The sequence below is a fragment of the Phasianus colchicus genome, chromosome 21 (genome assembly GCF_987193195.1).
Source record: "Phasianus colchicus chromosome 21, bPhaCol1.hap1.1, whole genome shotgun sequence".
Lineage (NCBI taxonomy): Eukaryota > Metazoa > Chordata > Aves > Galliformes > Phasianidae > Phasianus > Phasianus colchicus.
Window position 1 is genome coordinate 6,561,678 of NC_143456.1, and position 21,612 is coordinate 6,583,289.

At 53.3% G+C, this 21,612-nt stretch overlaps 5 protein-coding genes and 2 non-coding genes across 11 annotated transcripts in view; 5 read left to right on the plus strand and 2 right to left on the minus strand.

Annotated features, from left to right (window-relative positions):
• The window catches only part of SUPT6H (SPT6 homolog, histone chaperone and transcription elongation factor), a 26,596-nt gene extending 15,040 nt beyond the window's left edge, over positions 1-11,556 (plus strand). For both annotated transcript variants that reach the window (XM_031591687.2, XM_090122615.1), the window contains exons 22-37: positions 260-397; positions 729-896; positions 1,404-1,531; positions 2,268-2,475; positions 2,819-2,966; positions 3,235-3,377; positions 4,103-4,243; positions 5,274-5,469; positions 5,604-5,842; positions 6,110-6,223; positions 6,875-6,999; positions 7,473-7,585; positions 7,909-7,986; positions 8,074-8,240; positions 9,363-9,550; positions 9,710-11,556. In XM_031591687.2, coding sequence (XP_031447547.1) covers positions 260-397; positions 729-896; positions 1,404-1,531; positions 2,268-2,475; positions 2,819-2,966; positions 3,235-3,377; positions 4,103-4,243; positions 5,274-5,469; positions 5,604-5,842; positions 6,110-6,223; positions 6,875-6,999; positions 7,473-7,585; positions 7,909-7,986; positions 8,074-8,240; positions 9,363-9,550; positions 9,710-9,896 — 2,481 coding nt within the window. In that variant the 3' untranslated portion in view covers positions 9,897-11,556. The remainder of the gene's footprint in view (positions 1-259; positions 398-728; positions 897-1,403; positions 1,532-2,267; positions 2,476-2,818; positions 2,967-3,234; positions 3,378-4,102; positions 4,244-5,273; positions 5,470-5,603; positions 5,843-6,109; positions 6,224-6,874; positions 7,000-7,472; positions 7,586-7,908; positions 7,987-8,073; positions 8,241-9,362; positions 9,551-9,709) is intronic.
• A 181-nt stretch (positions 11,557-11,737) lies between these two features.
• On the minus strand, positions 11,738-14,124 carry PROCA1 (protein interacting with cyclin A1). The gene is made up of 4 exons (XM_031591353.2): positions 13,862-14,124; positions 12,630-12,762; positions 12,415-12,549; positions 11,738-12,333 (listed from the first exon to the last, which is right to left on the minus strand). Exons 1-4 carry the CDS (start codon positions 14,040-14,042, stop codon positions 12,012-12,014), a joined length of 771 nt encoding a protein of 256 aa, XP_031447213.2. The 5' UTR covers positions 14,043-14,124; the 3' UTR covers positions 11,738-12,011.
• Positions 14,125-14,610: 486 nt separating this feature from the next.
• On the plus strand, positions 14,611-15,721 carry LOC116227832 (uncharacterized). Of its 2 annotated transcripts, none has more exons than XM_090122618.1 (5): positions 14,611-14,861; positions 14,954-15,047; positions 15,163-15,258; positions 15,337-15,432; positions 15,508-15,721. In XM_090122618.1, exons 1-5 carry the CDS (start codon positions 14,694-14,696, stop codon positions 15,633-15,635), a joined length of 582 nt encoding a protein of 193 aa, XP_089978744.1. In that variant the 5' UTR covers positions 14,611-14,693; the 3' UTR covers positions 15,636-15,721. The 2 variants fall into 2 exon arrangements, with proteins under 2 accessions (XP_089978744.1, XP_089978743.1); XM_090122617.1 differs by having other exon boundaries at positions 14,614-14,861; positions 15,112-15,258.
• On the minus strand, positions 15,686-18,375 carry RAB34 (RAB34, member RAS oncogene family). Of its 2 annotated transcripts, none has more exons than XM_031591325.2 (11): positions 18,249-18,375; positions 17,537-17,654; positions 17,340-17,431; positions 17,005-17,070; positions 16,819-16,920; positions 16,671-16,735; positions 16,527-16,578; positions 16,334-16,415; positions 16,167-16,257; positions 15,978-16,085; positions 15,686-15,896 (listed from the first exon to the last, which is right to left on the minus strand). In XM_031591325.2, exons 2-11 carry the CDS (start codon positions 17,588-17,590, stop codon positions 15,829-15,831), a joined length of 780 nt encoding a protein of 259 aa, XP_031447185.1. In that variant the 5' UTR covers positions 17,591-17,654; positions 18,249-18,375; the 3' UTR covers positions 15,686-15,828. The 2 variants fall into 2 exon arrangements, with proteins under 2 accessions (XP_031447185.1, XP_031447186.1); XM_031591326.2 differs by having other exon boundaries at positions 18,194-18,256.
• Positions 18,376-18,454: 79 nt separating this feature from the next.
• Positions 18,455-20,928, plus strand: RPL23A (ribosomal protein L23a). Of its 2 annotated transcripts, XM_031591685.2 has the most exons (5): positions 18,455-18,578; positions 19,047-19,227; positions 19,525-19,701; positions 20,062-20,131; positions 20,863-20,928. In XM_031591685.2, exons 1-5 carry the CDS (start codon positions 18,554-18,556, stop codon positions 20,875-20,877), a joined length of 468 nt encoding a protein of 155 aa, XP_031447545.1. In that variant the 5' UTR covers positions 18,455-18,553; the 3' UTR covers positions 20,878-20,928. The 2 variants fall into 2 exon arrangements, with proteins under 2 accessions (XP_031447545.1, XP_089978685.1); XM_090122559.1 differs by having other exon boundaries at positions 20,062-20,928.
• LOC116228256 (small nucleolar RNA Z17) lies at positions 19,354-19,426 on the plus strand. Its single transcript, XR_004166737.1, has one exon. It is a non-coding gene; the product is annotated as a small nucleolar RNA Z17 (small nucleolar RNA).
• On the plus strand, positions 19,919-19,986 carry LOC116228255 (small nucleolar RNA SNORD42). Its single transcript, XR_004166736.2, has one exon. It is a non-coding gene; the product is annotated as a small nucleolar RNA SNORD42 (small nucleolar RNA).
• Positions 20,929-21,612: the final 684 nt, after the last annotated feature.

The following is a 21,612-nucleotide window of genomic DNA, read 5'->3' on the forward strand; positions in this document are numbered from 1 at the left end:
TCAAGGCAAAACATCTTGTTTAGGCTTTTCCAAAGAAATCTGCGTTAGCACATGCACAAAGTAGATGTTGGTGTAGTCTGCCATGAATCTTTTTCATCTGAGTAGATGGGCTCATTTTGTTCTTATTTACAGCAGGCTACCTGGGGGACCTTTGATCTCAGCTCTCAGCACTGAGCAATAAATGCCTCCTTTTTCCAGTTCTTGTCTGATGTGTCTTAGCTTGGCATGCCACAAAATGTGATTTTCTGGCCTCTTGCAGAATGAGTTCCGAGATTACCCGCCTTTGTTACGTCAAGCAGTTTCCCTTGCTCGTCGCATTCAGGACCCTCTCGTAGAGTTTGCCCAGGTCTGCAGCTCTGATGAGGATATTCTTTGCCTGAAACTCCATCCTCTGCAGGTAAATGGGATCTCTAGGTAGGAGGGTTCCATCTCTGTAAAACAAAGCGACTCAAAAGGCCTGGGCTTGTTTGCTATCAAGGAAAAGAATTTTGGGTTGAACTGGTGCAAGTTCTGTCTGTTCTGGGCTGTGTTCAGGCTACACAGCACCTTTTTTTTTTTTCCCTGCCTTCTTTAGCTCATCTGCCCCCTGCCTTTAGGTTCTTCTCAGGGAGTAACTCTGAGGTGCAGTACAGCACCAGAGAGCCATTGTACTGCATTTGGTCCAGCTTGCTTATGGCAGAGCGTTGCACACATTCCCTTGTGAGGCTAACACCTCTCCCTTCTGTCAGGAGCATGTGGTGAAGGAGGATCTGCTGAATGCCCTCTACTGTGAATTCATAAACCGTGTAAACGAGGTGGGAGTGGATGTCAATCGGGCAATTGCTCACCCTCACAGCCAGGCTTTGTTGCAGTATGTGTGTGGCCTGGGACCACGCAAAGGCACTCATCTGCTAAAGGTAAGGAAGCTTCTTTCACTGCCTACATAAACAGTGCAGGTTGGCCTGATGGCAGTGCTGTTATGAGCTGAGTCAGGGTTGTTTGTGCCAGATGCAGCTGACAGCTCTGTCAACATGTTTTCATGTGTGTTATCTCACTGCTCCTAACCCTGGAGCTGTGCACAGACTTACATCCTTCACAGACCCACGCAACTCAGATCTCTCAGTACTAGTCAGCTCCTGAGCTCATAGGAACTGACACACTGTTAGAGCGTCAGGATGCCTTCCTACTGTAGAAAACAGAAGGCAAAAAGCCAGCACTTTTCCTGAGAGCTGGAGCTGTTCCATGTGGAGTCATCCTTTCGTACGATACTGAGACACAGGCAGAGTGCAGTAGTTAATGATTTGTGATAGGCATGGTTATGTCAGATGATTTGAATGCTGTACTGTACAGTGCAAGTCCTCTGCTTTTCCTGGGAACCTCTCGGGTTTGAATCAGAAGGTTTATGCTGTTCCTTCTTGTTCCAGATCTTAAAACAAAACAACACGCGTCTGGAGAACAGGACCCAGCTGGTTACGATGTGTCACATGGGACCCAAGGTGTTTATCAACTGTGCAGGCTTCATCAAAATTGACACAGCGTCGCTGGGCGATAGGTGGGTATTGGATTGCATTCAGTGCCTAACAAGAGAGTGTGGAGTTATCAGAGAGTGACAGGCTGTAACACCCTTAGAGTGTGGAGTCCATGTTTCCAGGAGTTTCTGTGTGGCCCCTCTGATCTCTGGCCAGGTTCAGGTATTGCAAGTGATTAATCTGGTTTCTAAGGGCAGCTGAACCTGTCCAGCAGTGTGAGTCTTAAACTTTAATTATATGGCTTGCTATAGTGTAAAAGACCCTTTGTGGTCAAGAGGAACTGAACTAAAAACAGTTGTTCCCTAACTTTTCATAGTCGTCATGCATGTGCACTGGAAACCCATGTGTACTTTTGGTTTCTGACTAACAATGGTTTCAAAGCTGAGGTATAAATCAGCAACTTTCCCACCCATTTAAGAGGAAGCTGGTAAGTTTGTAGAGCATGATGTTACTGGTTAACTGAACAAGAGGTGTGTGTGTTTGGAGAACAGTGGTAGCACATCTGGAAAGTCCAACAAGCTCTGCAGTGCAAAAGCTGCAGACTGGAATTTGTCCTATATTGCTTGAGATCCTGGTGATTTAATAATGAAGAATTAACTGCGTCCTGACTAAAATAGTAGTTTCCTTTGGGGTCAGTGATGGTGGAGCACCCACACAGCCAGCAGTGATGGTCAATAGCATGATTCGTTACTGAGCTGAAGGAGATGGCTGTGGAACCTGTGGAGTCTTTATCTGAACATGGCTTTGGTTTTATTTCAGTACTGATTCCTACATTGAAGTCCTAGATGGTTCCAGGGTCCATCCCGAAACCTACGAGTGGGCAAGAAAAATGGCAGTAGATGCTTTAGAATATGATGAGTCAGCTGAGGACGCGAATCCTGCAGGAGCTCTAGAGGAGATCTTAGAAAACCCTGAACGACTGAAGGACCTGGATCTTGATGCCTTTGCTGAAGAACTGGAAAGACAGGTACACTAGGTGGCTCCTGGTGCTGAGAAACAGAGGGGCAGCTGTGTTGTCCACCTCAGTTTCTTTGGTTTTGTAGTGAGTGACCTTTGTCCATTTTAGGAGCTGAGCACTTAGCTGCTACTGCTGTAAAATGTATAAATAGCCTTAACAAGTATTCTGTGTCTGACAGTGCTATGTAGTCGATGCTAACAGAGAGTGTACTTGGGACAGGGGGATGGGGGAGGTGGTAATTAGTCTGTTAAACTTTTTTGGTGTTTGATAAGTTCATTTAATTCTTCCATAACTTATAGTGGATTCCCTACTCATGTCCTTCTTGCACGTCATGGCTTTTTAACCTACACAGGGCTATGGTGACAAGCATATAACTTTATATGACATTCGAGCTGAACTAAGCTGCAGGTACAAGGACCTAAGGACCCCATATCGTTCTCCAAATACAGAAGAGGTCTTCAACATGCTGACCAAAGAAACTCCAGAGACTTTTTATATTGGTATGTTCCTGTTCACTAAGAGAGAGAGAGCTCTGATGATTACTGTCATCCTAAGTTTACTTCAGATATGCAGAGGTGGAACGAGGTGGTTGTTGAGGGTGACATTGGGATAGTGCTAATGTTATTCGTGTATGAAGCAGCTTTTCAAATATCTGGGAAGTATCTTAACACCTTCATGTATGTCTGCCTTAGATCAAGACAGATATCTGGCTCTGCAGTTGGCTTTCAGTTCTTCATTCTCTCCTTTTCCTCTCCCATCATATTGCAGGTAAAATGATCATCTGCAACGTGACTGGGATAGCACACAGGAGGCCACAAGGAGAAAGCTATGACCAGGCAATACGGAACGACGAAACTGGTCTTTGGCAGTGTCCTTTCTGTCAGCAGGATAACTTCCCAGAGCTCAGTGAGGTGAGATTGCTTCTTGTGCTGCACTTTGTTGGGAGCCTGTTACCAGGCTTGAACATTTGGTAGGGATGCAGTTGGCAAAGGCTCTTGGAAAACAAGATATCAGAGCCAAAATTGCATCTGCAGTGCCGAAAGCCGTCAACCTGAGCATGATCTTTGATTACAAATGTAAAGTGTTCTGGTTTAGATTAATGGTTTCAATGTGGATTTGACAGGTTCTGTAGGGCTACACTGTGAATTTTGATGAACTGGACTAGGAGTGAAATGGTCTTGGTGATAAGCTGACTGCTTCTTTGCAAATACATAAAGCTGCCTGTGACATAGCAAACAGAAGTTTGTTCTGCCACCCTCTCAATTTTAAGAACTTTTCTGGACTCCCAGCTGCTTATTGCTTTAGGTCTCTTCTAAACACTGCTAAATTCCAGCTTTGGTAATTGGTGACTTTAAAGTCCTACTGTGTTAATTAGAAACCAGCCCTAGCTGCAGGCTTTTGTTAAGGGTCTAAAAATGTTCTGTCCTTCCCAGTTGCAAAGCCCTATAAGCTGAGCAGAATTGAAGTAGGAAGACTGTGTTACTGGGCAGTTTTCATTTTGAAGTCTCATGCCCTTCTGTGCATCTGTGCTGGATGCACCACTCTGCTGACCCAGCTTTTAGATTTGTTCAAATGTGAGCTGCCTGCTTCATTTTGTTTTTATGCCGAATGATTTTTATGTTTGCCTTTGCTCCAGGTTTGGAATCACTTTGACAGTGGTTCATGCCCAGGTCAGGCCATTGGAGTGAAGACACGTCTGGATAATGGTGTTGCTGGCTTCATCCCAACAAAATTTCTAAGTGATAAGGTGGTCAAACGGCCTGAAGAAAGGGTGAAGGTATGGAAAGGGTGGATTTTCACATATCCAGCAAGAACTGGAAGAGCATGGAGCCAACAGCAATGATTCAGAGTTTGGTTAATAACATTGTTCCCTAAATGGATTTTCAAACCTTATTTTCATTGAAGGACTTTAAATCAGCAGCATGTTCAGGTTCTGATTAGTGTCCACAGTGCAAATCTCTCTTGGCAGCTGGTGGGAACCATGTTAATCAGTTAACATGTTGTACTGCATGAGGATTTATTACAGTCTGGCTAAAGTCTGGGTTTGGGAGACCAGAAGGCATTCTCATGCAGAGCCGTCCTTTGTTCCTAGCTTTTTAAAGAGTTCACAGAACTGCTGTTAGGTATGCGAGGGTCTGCTTCCCACTCTTGTAGCTTTTTCTTCTACAGTTTATTTGTCAAGGTCATCAGAGGTACTAACCTTCTTCAGGACAGGGTTTGGGGTTCTGAAAGAAGTAGAATCTCATATTTTCATCATATGCTAAACCTCAATTTTAACATCTTTTCTGTCTCCTGGGATCTCCTGACAGTCCGTACAGGTGATGGATAATGCTGTAAGCAGAAGTCTCTCAGCAGCTCTTTAAAGAGCTGTTGTTAATTTCAGCACGGTTAACTGGACTAAGACATTGCAGTTTTTGTGGTAGGATTTTCCATTTCCTATTTAAGCAGGGAAGTCATTTGGGTGTCTTCCAGTCTGTTTCTGGACAAGCTTAACTGCTTTCTTGTGCATTGTGAACCAGATCTGCTGTTCCTTTGTTAAATATAACTAAAACAGCAAGTGTAGCAGTTTTCAGTGTGTATAGAGCACAGATAGTGTGGAGAGCTGTCAGCAAAAAATTCCTTTAATCTCTTCTTCAGTTCAAGTCGTAACAGGGTCATTTTTATTTATATGGAGCAGCCACTTTTAAAAGTGGTATCAGTCTGAAGTATGTGAAGTAACTCATACCTGCATAGACTGCTCTGTAGTGCAGGGTGCCTGGCATATCAGCCACACCTGCTGATCCACTGCACCTGCATCTCTCCTGTAGGTGGGAATGACTGTTCACTGCAGGATTATGAAGATTGACATCGAGAAGTTCAGTGCAGATCTGACCTGCAGGACCTCAGACCTGATGGATAAGAACAATGAGTGGAAACTGCCTAAAGACACCTACTATGACTTTGATACCGAGGCAGCAGATCACAAACAGGAGGAAGACATGAAGAGAAAGCAACAGCGGACAAGTGAGTTTGTCATTTTTTTCACCCCTGTAACACCAGCCTTCCCAGAGTGCTTCAGGAGAAGCAGCACAATAAGATGTATACTTGCAATAAAGCAAATCCTCTTTGAAGCCTAAACACTCCTCTTTGTCCCCCAGCGTACATCAAGAGAGTAATTGCTCACCCATCATTCCACAACATCAGCTTCAAGCAAGCTGAAAAGATGATGGAGACCATGGACCAAGGGGATGTGATTATTCGGCCAAGCAGCAAAGGGGAGAACCACCTCACTGTCACCTGGAAGGTGAACGATGGGATTTACCAGCACGTGGATGTTCGAGAAGAGGGCAAGGAGAATGCCTTCAGTCTGGGCTCTACGCTTTGGATTAATACAGAGGTGAGAGCCCTGCAGAACTCACTTGGGAAGGACGTGGTGGGAAAGGAAAAGTACCTATTTGTCAGGGTCAGGTTGGCACAGCTTCCTGTCCTTGTAGCTGCTTTCAGGCTATTGCTGAAAGTTACTCTTTTTCTTAGACAACTCTCAGCTCTTTACACTCAAAGTATCCAGCCTTGCTGAGCAAAATATTTTACTGATAGCTCTGCGCTACAATCAGGGTTCCTCCTCACACACCCTAAATACCTCCTTAAATGTGTTTGTTCAAAGGAGTTTGAAGACTTGGATGAAATCGTTGCTCGCTATGTCCAGCCAATGGCTTCTTTTGCCAGAGACCTGTTGAATCACAAATACTACCAGGATTGCAACGGTGGAGACAAGAAGGTGAGCCTGTCCCAGCCTGTGTGGAAGATTGAGGAGCATGATAGAAGTTCTTTGCCTGAGGACAAGATTTTAAACACTAGTCTAACATGAGCTGCGGCTGGACTGAGATCTGATCTTCTTGTCACCTTGGGATTGACAGCCACTTTCAGCTGTAGGTCTCAGGGGGCTCTGTCTGGGAGCAGTGGAGTCAGGATGGGTTCCTGCAGTGGGTGTGTGGTGTGCTACAACACTGTGCCACAGCCCTGCCAGCAAATATCACTGGAAGGAGAGTATTGGTTTTCTATGACCTGGTGGCATTTGTGTATCTTCTCAGAAAGACAGAAGGAGTTGAGTTCTGTTCCTCTCTAGCTCTTTCCCTTCTATTACTCTCTGAGAGACACCTTCCAGTGGTGGCAGAACTGTGGCAGAGGAACTTTTTTCTGCAGATCTGTGTTCTGAACTAGTAACATATCTGGGCAAGTCCTCCCTGCTGTGGTATGGGCATTTAGAACCCTGCACAGAAACAGTACAATTGGTGGCCCTTGTCAGAGCTGGGGAGAAAATGGGCTTGACAGCAGCATGGAGGGAGACAGCTGCAGGTCCTATGTGTTGCTAAAAACGTAGGCTCTCCTTGAGCATCTCATTTTTTTCTCTTTCCCTCTCTCGATTTAGAAGCTGGAAGAGCTGCTGATAAAGACCAAGAAAGAGAAGCCAACGTTTATTCCCTACTTTATTAGTGCCTGTAAAGATCTACCTGGCAAATTCCTCTTGGGTTATCAGCCTCGAGGCAAACCAAGGTAAAGGAGAGATAAGCCCAGCAGCTGGACTGCTGCCAGTACCACACCCCTGATTTTTCTTCTAGTACTGTCAGTATTCCTTGTAAGTCAGGCCTCCTTTTATCCAGAGTATGTCCTCCTGACGGCAGAGGATCCATGTCTAGTAGTCAGTCTCACCCAGGAGACTCCTGCATTTCTAAACACTGGCTGTCACAAACAGTACTGCTCTGTGCAAGGGGTGTCACTAGGGTAGAGTGTAAGCAGTGACTGATAGATTTCCTTCAAGGAAAGGCATGGTATTTTGGAGCACTTCTTTGAGAGCAGTATGAGAGCATCTTGGTTGGGTCTGTTCATTTTCAGTCCAGCCATCACCTGAGTTTGTAGGCCATGCCTGTTCTGACTGTGGCCTGTTAGTTTGAGGGTGCTGGAAGCTGGTATGGCTCTGAAGCAGCCTGTGATCTCCTGTACTCTCTTGTGTTCACTGCTCCTCACAGGATAGAGTATGTGACAGTGACACCAGAAGGATTCCGCTACCGGGGCCAGGTCTTCCCTACAGTGAATGGACTCTTCCGATGGTTTAAGGATCATTATCAGGACCCTGTTCCAGGTGAGCACCCTCGAAATCTGAGTTTCTCAGCTGTTTCAAAGCAATACTCAGATTTTTTGTCTTCCATGGACCTGTTAAGAGCTCACCTAACAGTTGATCTTTCAGCTAAGTGGGTCATGCAGCAAAGGCTGGAATTGTCCTTTTCCTCTCCCTTAGCCTTCCCCACCATACAATCCTGCCCACGCTGTGCCCTGGTAAGGCAGGATCTTGCCAGGACAAATGTTTCCACTTCTTTTTTTGTTTTTTTTTTAATCTGTAGTTTAAGCCAATAACTGTTCTTTTGGGAAGATGAATCCATCTGTTTTGTCTTGTGTTTTGTACAGGTATTACTCCCAGCAGTAGCAGTCGGACCAGAACTCCAGCCTCCATTAATGCTACTCCAGCTAACATTAACCTGGCAGGTCAGTGTGGGCCTCTTCTGGCTGGAATTGGGGCACAAGGTCCTTCTCAAGGCTCTCCTCTGTCTAACATAACGGCCTTTCTTGCAGACCTGACCCGTGCAGTGAACGCTCTACCACAGAACATGACTTCCCAGATGTTCAGTGCCATTGCTGCTGTGACAGGGCAGGGGCAGAACCCAAATGCCACCCCTGCACAGTGGGCATCCAGTCAGTATGGCTACGGAGGCAGTGGAGGTGGCAGCAGCGCGTACCACGTAGGTGCACTTTTTAAGCCTTTGAGGCAAATAGCAAATTGGTTTGGCTCCTGAGGAATGTGGCAGGGTAGAGAGAAGGGATCCAGCGGTGCGGGCACACAGCTTTCTGATTGTGCCCCTCTTTCAACAGCGTGAGCTGCCAGAGGAAGAGATTAGCTGTGAAGTTATGTGCTGAGTTTGCAGGGCTTTTCAGCTCAGTGTGTTAATCTCTGAGCTGCACCGGCAGGCGAACACCTTAGCCTGACTGAACACCCACAGGCTTTGCATTGAGTGAGATGAAGGTGAACAGTTTCAGCTCATGCTGAAACCTTTCCTCATGCATGCTGGTGCCTACCTCCACCAGCACGTGTTGCCAGCTCCCCAGCTGACCCTGAGGCAAAATTCAGCTGCACTGAGGTGCCTGGGTACAGGAAACACACCCAGCCAGCAGAGAGATCTAACAGAGAGGTGCTGCAAGACAAGGCTTGCATGGAGGAGTGATCCTCTTTTGGACCACCTTGGGAGGCTTTCATGGAGTTTGGCAGAAGTATTGAGCTGGGGATAGACAGGGACTGTGGGTAACTCAGTGTATTAAGAGAATCCAAAGGGAGATGAACATCATGAGGCAAAGAGACAAAGTGCTCTGTTAGGCAGTGAGCCAGCCAGTTGGGATCTGGGAAGGAGCTGTCTTTTCTGCAACCCACTATGGCAGAAAAGCAAGGCAAATCTGTCTGTTCTGCAGTCCACTCAGATATGTTGTTTGTGCAAGCTTTCCTAAGTATCTCTTGCACCTGTCTCCCTTCTGGTCCTCACCTTTGCTTAGTTTCAGTGTCTCCCCTCATACCCTGTGTGGAATCGGTGAGGAAGGCTGGCAGGTTTATGGCTGGAGACTCTAGGGGGAATAAGCAGGACCCAGAAATGTCCTGTGCTCAGCAGGGTGTTTCTCGTTCTGCCCTGCAGCCCCTCATTCCTTGGGCTGTGATCTCTGCAAACCTTTCCTTGCTCAGATGAGGGGCTCCAGCAGGCCTAGGAGAGTGCAGCAAAGACGTGCACCAGCAAGTAGAGCAGTGGGGAGCATGCCAGATCTCTGCCTCACAGCTCAGCGGTTTCCCTCTGTCTCCTAACAATATCTGCTCCCTGCAGGTCTTCACAACTCCAGCACAGCAACCGGTGGCCACCCCTCTGATGACCCCCAGTTACTCCTACACTACCCCCAGCCAGCCGATCACAACGCCCCAGTACCAGCTCCAGGCCAACACCACACCCCAGTCCACACAGTCCCAGACACAGTCGCAGGCCTCATCCAGTTCCAGGCAGAGGCAGCAGCCAAAGTGAGTGGAAGAGTTGCATGCATGTCTGTGTAACGCGTCGGTTGCTTTCGTGGTAGCATTACAGTGGGGTTGCCTTGAGTTTTCCCCTGTGGGGAGGGAGGGCAGGGAAAGCTGCCCAAGTTTTTCTTGCCCATGGCACATCTCACCTCCTGCCTACAGGACCAACAGTCACGCTGCCATCGACTGGGGGAAGATGGCCGAGCAGTGGCTCCAGGAGAAGGAGGCTGAGCGAAGGAAACAGAAGCAGAGGTTGACTCCTCGCCCATCTCCCAGCCCCATGATTGAGAGCACACCCATGTCCATCGCCGGGGACGCCACACCGCTGCTGGATGAGATGGACCGATAGGCCGTGCTGGACCTGACCCCAACCCTCCGTTCCCTTCTCTAGGAAGGGGAAGGGAGAGCAAAAGTTGAACACAACTTCCCTTCCCTCAGCCACGTAACTCCTGTTTTATACATCATGAGATGGTGGGAAACGACTCGTGGTGATGTGCAGCTGAGTGAATGAACAGACTTGGCAGAGCTGGTCTAAATATGTATACTATATATATATAAATATTTCATAGGAAAGGACAGCTGCAGTGGCCTCTGTGTTCCAGGTCCTGGCTCATTACTTGGAAGCTGGGTGGAGTGTTACAAGACGGAATGAATCTGTCCTTCTATGCGCACAGCAGTGCTGTCACTGCAACCACGAGGAAGCAAACCTAGCAGGATCTGCAGACCACTGGCCTGGAGTGAGCCTTTTCTATTTGGACTCTCCCATGCCCTGACTGTTTCCTCTCCTCACCCAGGGAGCACGAAGCAAAGTCACTGGGGTTGTGACAAGGGAACCAGAGTTCTCAAAGGGTTTCTGTTGTTGTTTGCTCTGTGATCTCACAGGTAGCAGGCTCTGCAAAATCTGTGCCACCCCGCAGCCAGGGCACAGCTGCTCTGGGGCTTAGGGGTCATGCCAGAGAGAAACGCAGCTGTTGTACCAAAGGCTTGCTCTCCTCTGGCTTCTTTTGGAACAATATTTATTTAGTTTGTTTTGTTTTTGTGGGGCTTTCTGTTGTTTGTTTTGGTTTTGTTTTTTTTTTTTAATCAGACTGCAAAGCAAAACCCCGGGCAGCAGCAGCTTCACCAAGCACAGGACAGACGCATGGGCTGAAACACTGCAAGAGCTCCTATGGTGGAGAGCACCCAAAGCAGCTGAGAGTGCATGGCACCCTCCTCCATATCGACTTCCTCCTGCCCAACTGTAACCAAAAGGGGTGAATAAATAGTGTTTCTACCGGACACTGGTTGAGAGGTTTTGTCTGCCCTGTGGTGCCTGCCCTCTCTTAGTGACAGATTTGCCATGGAAGGTGGTGAAAGTCTGCTCCTCCTCCTTTTGTTGGTTGGAGGCTGAAAGTTCTGCAGAGAAGCTGATTTGTGTTAAGCTGATCAAAAAAATATGTCGAGACGTCGCACCCACATACCGGGCACAGCTCTCGGCTGCCTGGGGGAGACCCCTGGGCCTGGGAGCGGGCAGAGCACAGAGCTGCGGTCCCAGCAGGAGCAGCTGCAGTGCAATGGAGAGATGTTTCTGAACTGGAAAGTTTCTTGCTGCACACTTTTTCTCCTTTCCTCTTTTGTTAGTGAGGGTTTTCTATGGAAGCAGAGCCTTTGTTTCTCCCGGGGCTCTTGGTTCGCCTCCTCTTCGCTAGGAAATGAGCAAGAACCGCAGCCCTGCTTCAACAAAGGTCTTTTTGCATGTAAATGCTCCTGAAGAATGGCGGCAGCACAGGGGACAAAGCAGAGCTCTTTCCACTGAGCAGTGCGCTCCGGTTATGGGGCTGACAACGCGATCTGCAGCCGCGCAAGGGTGGGATGGGGCCTCTGCCTGCCTGGGTGGGGGGCAGCCCTGCTATAACCTTCCGCTATTTTCTTTCTTTATTTTTTATTTCATGAAATTCTATGGCAGGATTCTAACTGGGAGCAGCTCTTTACCGGAGCCATACTGGGGAGGGGGTGGGGGGGGGGCTGACTGAGTGCTGTTGGCTCCTTTCCGGCCCTCTTTGTTTTTAGTTTTCCCAATAAAAAGTTTTACTTTTGGGAAGCTGCCTGCGTCCAGCCTCTCTGTGCATCCTGCATCTGTGCTGTGCTCACAGCATCCCTGATGGGGGTGGGAAGGGGAAAGCTCAGCCCTGTGCAGTGCTGTGGCTGCCTTCCTCAGAGCCACAACCACAGCCAGTGTGAGCAATGATGTGCAGCTGGAGCCCACATAACTCTTCCTCACACCGCCCTGCAGACCTTGGGTTCTCCCTTGCTGTCATGCACCAGGACCAGACCTGTGTGTTGGATGGGCACCACTGCCCCATATGCCCCCTCTCTGGCCCCACCATGGCTCTCACCCCGCAGACCCCCAACACACTGCAGTGGCTGCTCATTACCCACTTTATTAATTAACACAACAAGAGCCCCCACAGGGTGGGCGTGAGGCTCATGCTGCCTCAGTGTTGCTTTTCAGCCTCTTCTTTCTGTTCCTCTCCTTCCTCCTCCTCTTCCTGCTGTCCTGTCCCCCTGAGTTGGGGGGAATGGGGGTGACAGATGCGACGTGGTTCAGCTCCCTGATTCCAGAAGGGCTCTTCTTCAAACCTTTCCCCTTCTTCCTCTTTTCCTTCATCCTTTTCCTCACTTTCACAGCTGGGGGGTCCAGGGGTTCCCCCCCAGGCCACGCTGCCCTGTCGATGAGCTCCCCACCAAACTCATACAGCACCGGTTCCTTGGGCACCGCCACGGCCACCGTGTTGTACGCCCTGCACCTGGGGACAGCAGGACAGCGTGGGTCAGAGACAGCAACAGCAGATCCCAAACCACGGAGGGGGGAAGGTGGTATCACTCACCACACATAGAGGTACGGCTGCACGCACTCCTCCTTGTAGGCAAACTCAAAGCACGGCACCTGGATGACGTTGAAGAACGCCTGTCCCACCACGCGCGACGCCGTGTCGTTCACCTGCTGCAGGCACTCCTTCAACCTGCACCAAAAGCAGGGTGAGGAGAAGGAGAACCCCGCTGTGATTCCCCCAACCTCAACTTTGGGGTCAGGGCTGCTCACCGGCGGTCGCAGTCGCAGTGGCTGATGGTGTGCCAGCGCAGGTTGCGGTAACCATAGCGGGAGGTGAAGGGGTGGATGACGTGCTGGCAGTGGTCGTGGTCCCGGCAGCAGCGGTCGGTGTCACGGTGCTCACCTGTGGGGTGAGGGCTGAGGGTAGTGCTGGGGTTGGAGAAGGCTGGGTGCAGCTGGGATGGTGTTGGGATTGGGGATGGGATGGGATGGGATGGGAGCTGCACTGGGTGAGGATTGGGATTGGAAATGGTGCAAGGATGGAAAGGAGCAAGATTGGGGCTGGGATGGGGTTGGGGTTGAGATGGGGTCAAGGTTGAGATGGGGTCAGGATTTGGGCTTCAGTGGCATTGGGGTTGGGATGGGGTTGGGATTGGGGCTGAGATGGAATTGGGGATGGGATTGGGACTGGGATGGAGTCGGATAGGGGATGGGTTGGGGTCAGGGTTGGAGATGGGGTTGAGGTTGGAACTGGGATGGAGTCAGGGATGAAATGGGGTTGGGATCAGGGATGGGATGGGGTCAAGGATGGAAAGAAGTAGTATTGGGGCTTGGATGGGGTCAGGGTTGAGATGGAGTCAAGATTTGGGCTTCAATGGGATTGGGGGCTGGAATGGGGTTGGGATTGGGGATGAGATGGAATTGGATAAGGGTTAGAATGGGGTCAGAGTTGGGGACGGGATCAGAGCTGGAGACGAGATCGAGATCAGAGCTGGGATGGGGTCAGGGGTGAAATAGGGTTGGGATCAGGGATGGGATGGGATCAGGGATGGAATGGGTTTGGGATTGGGGATGGGTGGCTGGAGAAGCCACATTGGGTAAGAATGGGGATCAGAACTGTACCAGAAATGGCACTGGGATCAGACTTGAATGAGGGCAGGCAGCAGGATGGGGATTGGGGCTGGATCAGCACCACAGTGCTGATCAGGATGGACGGGTTGGGCTGGGACCAGTCTGGGGACCAGACTGAGATGAGCACCAGGATGGAGGCCGAGAGCAGGGTAAGGACTGGGTATGGAGCGTGTTGGACAGCACCAGTAGGGGGATCGCTCTGGAGTGGACTGGGAGCGGAGCAGCACGTGGGGAGTAGGATAGCAGCGGGATGAATGGACATGGACAAGGCTGGGGATAGGGATGGGAATGGCCCAGTCCTGTGCTGGGGAGCGGAGCAGCACTGGGGGGGGAGGTCTCACCACGGGGTGGGTTTAGGCACAGCTCCTTACCCAGCTGCTCGTAGCTGTCCGCGTTGCTCCCGGCGCCGCACCACAGCGTCCCGGGGTAGGTGAGCCCTCGGCGGACACGGGGCCGCCCCGACGGGGCCACTGCGGGGCTGGGGGCCGCCAACAGCGGGAGGAGGAGGAGGAAGAGGAGGAGGGGGAGGAAGAGGCAGCGCGGGGCGCACATGGCATCGCGGGGCCACCGCTGCTGCGGGGCCGCCTTATAGCGGAGCGCGGCTCGGCACGGCCCGCCCACCGCGGGGCGGCACGGCTCGGCTCGGCTCGGCACGGCGCAGCATTGCACGGCCCGGCTCTGCCCCGCGGCAGCTCTGTCCATCCCCGTGTCCCGGTGCCCGCGCATCAAGGCTGCCAGCTCCCCTCCCCGCCCGCTGCCATCCTTCGGACGGAACCCATTTGCAATCAGGACGCGGCGCCCGTCCCGTGGAGCGGCTCTTGGCAGAGCTGGACGATGCCCGAGCGGGGACGTGTGCGGCCTCGAGAAGTCCCTGTGTTGGCTCAGACCCCAAATCTGCCCGTGGGGCTGCACCCCGAGCACCGCTCTGGCTCCTCCAAACCCCGCACCCGTCGGATGCCCGCACAGCTCCATGTGGGGATGTGCGCGGGGCTGTGGGTGTCACACCGGGACGGCTGTGGGCACAGCTCCCTGCTGGCCCCATCCCAGCTCCCCGCTGTCCCAAGGCATTGGCGGGGGCCCAGCGCTATGGGGCAGCCCCCGCTCAGCTGTTGCTGTCTGTGACACTTCCCATGACAGTCCCACACTGGGTAAGGAGCATGCGCAGGGACACCAACGGGGCGATCGGAGGGGACGCTAAACCCTATGGGGTGCAAATTCACCCCTTGGCAAGCCAACAGCACCCTACGCATGGACCTGCACCACGTCCCCGCTGCCCGGGAGAAGGGCTGGTACCTGGCACTGATGGCCCCCAACACCAAAGGTCCCCACTACGCATGGCTGGACCCGTCCCGGCTCTACTGCCATCCGCAAGTACCCAGCGACCACATGGGGGGCACCAAGGGGGTGGCATTGGGAGGGGGGGGCTGTGGGGATACTCAGCACCTCCATATCTATCTCCCCAGGGCTTGAAGGACTGTGTGACCGATCTGCTGCAACCCTTTCAGGGAGATCCCATTGATCTGGTGGCCGGCATCGATGCCATGGGCTTCATTCTGGGTAAGTGAGGATGCTGGGGGTCCCTGATTCTTGTCCCTATGGCAGGTGACAGTGCCATCCCCAGGTGCCGCCGTGGCTGCCACACTGCATAAAGGCTTCTTGGCCATCCGCAAAGCCGGGCACCTCTGCGTGGAGACATTGGCAGAACCCTACACCGACTATTCGGGTCGGGAGAAGGTGATGGAGGTGCGCACCGACACCGTGACACCGGGTGAGCTGAGCCCGTGGGGTGGGCACTCCTACAGCGGGGTGACAATGGGCGCTGGGATACAGCTCTGCCCCTCCCCAGGTATGCGCATCCTCCTGGTGGATCAGTGGGTGGAAACCGGGGGCACCATGCGAGCGGCCATCCAGCTGGTGGAGCGCCAAGGGGGGGTCGTGGCAGGTAGGATGGGCACCGGGGTGGGGGCACCCATAGGTGATGCAGGGGCTGACACTGAGCCCTCATTGCATCCTGCAGGCGTCGCAGCCATCTGCATCGAAGACAGCGAGGGAGGGCGGTGGATTCGGGAGCACTACAAGTGTGCCCACTGCGTGCCCCCCCGCCTGCAGCCCCGCTTCGACCAACACCAGATGGGTTGGGAATGAGGGTTGGCACCGCAACGCACGGCTCTCCTTCCTTCCCGCCAGCCCGACGGCTTCCTTAAAAAGCATAAAAAACCATTTTATTACAATGAAGGCTGGGGGTGTCCCTTCTAGGGGGGGGTTTGCATAGCTATGGGATGCCCCCACCCGCCGGGGCCGCCGCTCTTTGGTATGGAGGCACGAGGTGCTGCGGGGCTCACTGGCAGCATTTGGGTTTCTTGCGGGGTGCTGACAGGTACAGGTCGCTCTCGGTGCTGCCGATGCCTGCAGGATGGAGGGGCTGGGGTTAGGGTTAGGTGGATGGGTGGGGGGATAGCCATGGAGGAGGGGGTCGTGGGTACTCACGTACGGCATCGCCGATCCGCCGGGCACTGCCACGCTCCAGCTCTGCCAACACACTGCTCTCAAAGGTCAGTGCTGCCACACGGAAGAAGAAATCCCTCACGTTCTCTCCTGCCCCATAGAAGAAGAGTCCTGAGCTCCAGCAGGGCTCACCTTGCCCCCATCTCCCTCCAGCTTTGCCCATGTCCCAACCTGTGAGTGAGGACACAGCCCAGAACTCTGCCTGCATCTCCTGGGCCACCTTGAGGGCATCCTTCTCCATCCGGCTGTACTGAGCTGGTGTCTGCCAAGGGAGCAGGGTGGGCAATGGGAACGGCCCCACCGCCCAGGGAGAGCCCATGGGAGGGGGACACACTCACGCTCAGGTCCTTCTTGGAGCCCACCAGGAAGAGGATGACGTTGGAGGGATCGTTCTCCTTCAAGGCGTCTGCCAACCACTGCCTATGGGGCCGTATCACCATGCTGCCGAGCGCTGCCCTCTCGTTTGCACAATGGAGGTGACACCAACCCCACAGCCACCTCCAGCCCCACTGTACCCCACGTGCCACCTACCGTGTGTGGTCCAGGGATGCCACATCGTTGACATCAAAGACGATGACGATGGCTGTTGGGGGTGATGAAGTGAGCAATGGGGACGGAGGTGGTCAGAGGGGATGTGGGGATGGTTGGTGGGGACATGGGGGGGAAGGGTCTCACCTTGTGCTCCCCGGTAGTAGGTGGAGGCGATGCACTTGAAGCGCTCCTGTCCGGCCGTGTCCCACCTGGGGAGGGGGTGAGTGGTGTGGGGGGGTCAGCAGGGGCTGTTGTGTGGAGGGGGGGGTGACACAATGCCAGCGCTACTCACAGCTGCAGGCTGAAGGGCACCCCCAGCACTTCAAAGCGCTCCATCTCAAAGTCCACCCCGATGGTCGCCTTGTAGTTCTTGTCAAAGGTGTCCTTGCAAAAACTGTTGGCGGGGGATGAAGCAGGATAAGGAGGAGGGGGGGTTCCTCCCACTAGAGCCCCCCAGCATCCTTTCCATCGGGGTTACCGGTTGATGAGGCAGGTCTTCCCCACCGCCAGGTCCCCCACCACGATGATCTTGGAGATCTTGAAGCTGTGGGAACACAGACATTGCAGGAAGGGGGGGCACACGGTCAGCTCCCAGGATAACCACCGTTATGGGGGACCACCCGCACCCCCCTGCAGCACAACTCCCCCCATCTCCCCGCCCCTCCCCTCAACCCCCCCCCCGCCGCATTCCTGTGCCGTGACGCAGCCGTGCAGCGCCGCAGCCACGCGGCGTCTTCCTGCCGGGACCCCCCAGTTTGCGTAGGGCGGGCACCGCCATGGACCTCCCCATCCCCATCCCCATCCCAGCCTCACCCCACAGTGCCCGTCCGCTGCTCCTGGCAGGCGCTGCTCACACTGGAATGGAATTCGGGGCGGGTGTGCAGGGCGGCCTCCTTCCGAAAGCACTGCGGTGTGTGTGGGGGAGGTTGGGGGGAGAGGGACAAAGGGGACCCGGTGAGGCTGTGGGGTCGGGGAGGTCGCCCCCCGGGTGCTGCCCCCTCCCCACTCACCTGCGGCAGATCGGCCACCACCCTGTCCCTGCGCACCGGGGCCAGCACGTTCATGGTGCCCCGCGGCCGGAGGGATGGGATGGGCGGGATGGAGCGGGGCTGAGGGGAACCGCCAGGCCTGGGGAGATGGGGAGGGACGGGGGGGGCGGTGCTGTGGCTGTGTCCCAGATCCTGATGTCACCACGTCTCCAAGTTCTGCTGTCTCCGTGTCCCCAAGTCCCACTGTCCCCAAACCGTGCTGTCTCCATGTCCCCAAATCCCGCTGTCCACCATGTCTCCAAATTCCACCGTCCCCCTGTCCCCAAATCGCACCGTCCCCAATTTTCCCTGTCCCTATGTCCCCAAATTATGCTGTCTTCATGTCCCCAGGTCCCACTGTCTCACTGTCCCCAAATCCCACTGTCCCTGTGTCTCTAAGTCCTGCTGTCCCCAAGTCCCACCATCCCCACCTCCCCAAACCCCACTATCCCCACATCCCCGCAGATCCTGCTGTCCCCGTGTCCCCACGTCCCGCTGTCCCCACGTAAAGCATCCCGGAAGGCGCCCATCCCCACGTCCCACGTCTCCCCATCCCACTTATCCCCACGTCCCCCCGGGTGCCACTCGGCACACAGCCCACCCCCCCGTCCCAGCTGTCCCCGTGTCCCCGCTCCGCACTCCGGGATTTCGCTGTCCCTCCTCCCAGCTGTCCCCTGTCCCCTCCCGGCGGTACCGAGGGGCGATCCCCGTTCCCGCGCCCCTCCCGCTCCGCTCGGTGCTCAGCGCCGCACACTCCGCCCCGGAGGCATCGGCGTCCACGCCCCGCCCCGACCCGGGAGGGGACCGGGACTACAACTCCCATGACGCCCCGCGGGAGGCGGGGAGCGATTTGCGCACGCGCAACAGAGGCCACGCCCCCCAAAACTACCCTTCCCGGCAAGCCCCGCGGCGAGACGGAAAGGAAACCTCGCGAGGTTTGGGGCTATAAGCCCGTGCGGCGTGGGGCGGGAAGCCCCTTTCGGCTTCTGGCTGCCCAAGATGGCGCCCAAGGCGAAGAAGGAGGGTGAGGGCGGGCGGACGTGGCGGGCTCTGAGAAGGGCGGTCGCCGGGCTGCGAGGCCCCGCGGGGTGCGGTGGGGCTGCGGGGGTCGGGCTGAGGGGGTCGCAGGGCGCGGGAGGGCCGCGGGGCGGCGCTGGGCCGCGGGCACGTGGAGGGCGCGGGGGAGGCCCGCAGCGGCGGGGCGGCCTGGTTACGTGAGGTGAGTCCTGGGATCGGGGGGGGAAAGCTCGGGTGTTGGGTGTGAGGGCTGAGGGCCGAGCTGTGTGCTGCGGGGGAGGTTGAGGGGAGCCGTGTGGTGGTGAGGACAGAGGGGAGAACTCAGCCGGGCTGTTGTGGATGAGGCTCATTGCCTGAGGAGCGGTTTGGACACAGGTCTGTCGGGGTGCCTCGTGGGGAGACGTGTCCCGCTGGGGCAGGTGGGAGGGCTGCTGACACGTGGTCCTGCTTTGCACTGACTGAGGTGTTGTCACAGCCGTGCCGCCCAAGACGGAGGCGAAGGCCAAAGCGCTGAAGGCCAAGAAGGCCGTCCTGAAGGGAGTCCACAGCCACAAGAAGAAGAAGATCCGCACGTCGCCCACCTTCAGGAGGCCCAAGACCCTGCGCCTGCGGCGGCAGCCCAAATACCCCCGGAAGAGTGCCCCGAGGAGAAACAAGTACGTGGGGGTGGTGGGCCTGGCAGGGCTTTGTGTGTGGGGACAGCCCCTCTGCGAGTCCCACGGTAAGACCTCGCCCATCTGCTGCCTTTGGAGCTGAGCCACGTTTTCACTGCAGAGCATCGGGGTGCAAGTGATGATTTTAAGCGACCAAAGCCTGAGAGTTTGTGATTAGAACTTTTTTGGTAACTGATGTACCCCGGATATTTCTAGGTGATAACTGATATTTTAAAACTCCTGATGTATATGCACAGCTTCTGCAATCCTTTTCTTAAGCTGAGGCAATCTTTCTTGCAGGCTTGACCATTATGCCATTATCAAGTTCCCTTTGACCACAGAATCGGCAATGAAGAAGATAGAGGATAACAATACTCTGGTTTTCATCGTCGATGTCAAGGCAAACAAGCACCAGATCAAACAGGCAGTCAAGAAGCTGTATGATATCGATGTGGCCAAGGTCAACACCTTGATAAGGTAAGGGGGAGAGCAGTCACTCTTGTAGGAAATTTGGACAGGTGTGAGTTTCAGCCATGCTGTGGGAGTTCTCAGGAAGTAAGGTATTAAACTCTGTAGTGTTTTCAGTGCTGAAGTTATGATAGATAAAATCATATGATTGAGCACATCTTAGTGGAAGTTTAAAATGGTGTTATGCCAGAAAGTTGGCTTCTTCTGGAAGTCCTGCAGGAGTTCTGTGCAGATGATGTGAACAATTTTTTACCACTGAGTAAACTGATGTTTTCAAAGGAACCACTGATGCACACCATTATAATAGGAATGTGGAGTGGGTTTGAGGATTTGTGTGCCTCAGTACTGACACCTCCTATTCCACTCTAGGCCTGATGGGGAGAAGAAGGCTTACGTCCGACTGGCTCCTGACTATGATGCCCTGGATGTAGCCAACAAGGTGAGAAATGTTTGAAGCTGTCAGCTCCTATTTGCTGCCTCATATTTGCTGTACCTCCTTCTTCTTGGTGTGCACATGAGGTACTTGTGCTTAAAGCACAGCAGTACTGCTGCAGAGTAGTTTGCAGTTAAGTAGGATTTGCAGGGTGGTTAAGCAAGAACAAATACTGTCTCATAAAACCTTGTTCTGCCTGTCTGAGGTCAGGTGGGTAGTGAACTGACAGAGCTGCAGTTCTTCCTCTCCTCCAGGGAGGGGCTCCACTACACAAGGCTGCATGAATTTTAAAGTACTAGGAGGATGCAGAAACTGCCTCAGGGTGAAGTGGTGTCTGTTCTAATAGTGTTCACAGACAACGATGTTGGCAGCACTCCTCAGAAAGAAGAACATGCTGTCAAAAGCACTGCTAGGGCCTGGGTGAAGGATTTCTGCTGTGCATGTGGCTCTGTTGCTGGAAATGGCCAGGTAGTTTAGTCCTTGATGGCTGTGGGAAGCAGGAGGCTGTGGTGGTAGGTGTTGGAGGTGGGGATGGTGGCTGTAAGGATTAACACGAGGGTCACAGTGGAGCAAATGAATACATCAACTGTGTGAGGCACTGGGCGAGTCTGGTAGGAAGAAGCATGTTTTCAGAGGAAGGAATCCTGGGGAGATGCAGCTGTGTCAGTGATGTCTGGTGGAGGCTCTGCCTTTCTGCCACCATAACATCTGTTTTAACATGTTTTGCTTCTTTCCAGATTGGAATCATCTAAACTGCATCTACCAAGGACTGTACAGACAGGATAATAAACCCTGTAAAACCACTGAGGGGCTCTTGTGTTTTGTGACTACATAGCCCATACAGAAGAGCTTCCAGGAAACTGTTGGGGCTTCATTTCAGTAAACAGTGTCCCTCCCTCCCTCCTGCTGTGGTCTGGCACTTGCTTGGCAGGAGCTGGCTGCACTGAGAGGCTCACAGTGCTGTCCCACACCTCACACTTCATTGCTAGTCTCTCCTGCATCACTGACACGTTCTCTGTCTGCAGTGGGTAAACATCAGTGAGGTGGCACTCCCCTGAATTGCAAATCTCTCTGTTTACATCAGTAGGATTTCAGAATAATGTGTTTTGCTGTGTAGTTATTAGTAAATGTTTGTGGTGGTGGTTCTCAGCATCCTCCATAACTTCCTTGTGGAACGTACCACAAGCTGCTTAATGCCCAAGAATAGGCAGGTACAAACTGCAACAAAATCAGTTTGTGGTTCAGAACTGACACAAGGTGAGTGTTGTGCCACTTCCCAACTTCTATCAACTATTAGCTTAGGCTGCAGGTTTCTCTGGACAAAGCCCTCAAGCTAACCCAATAGCAAGTGCTTACTGTAGTTGTTTTTTTTTTCTTTCTGGCATGATCCATGCTCCCCTTGCTGCAGCGTGTGAATCGCAGTCTGGTTTCCCTGACACAGTTCCTGTTATGTTGCCTGTGACCTTGCTGAGTTTGCTGTCCTCACC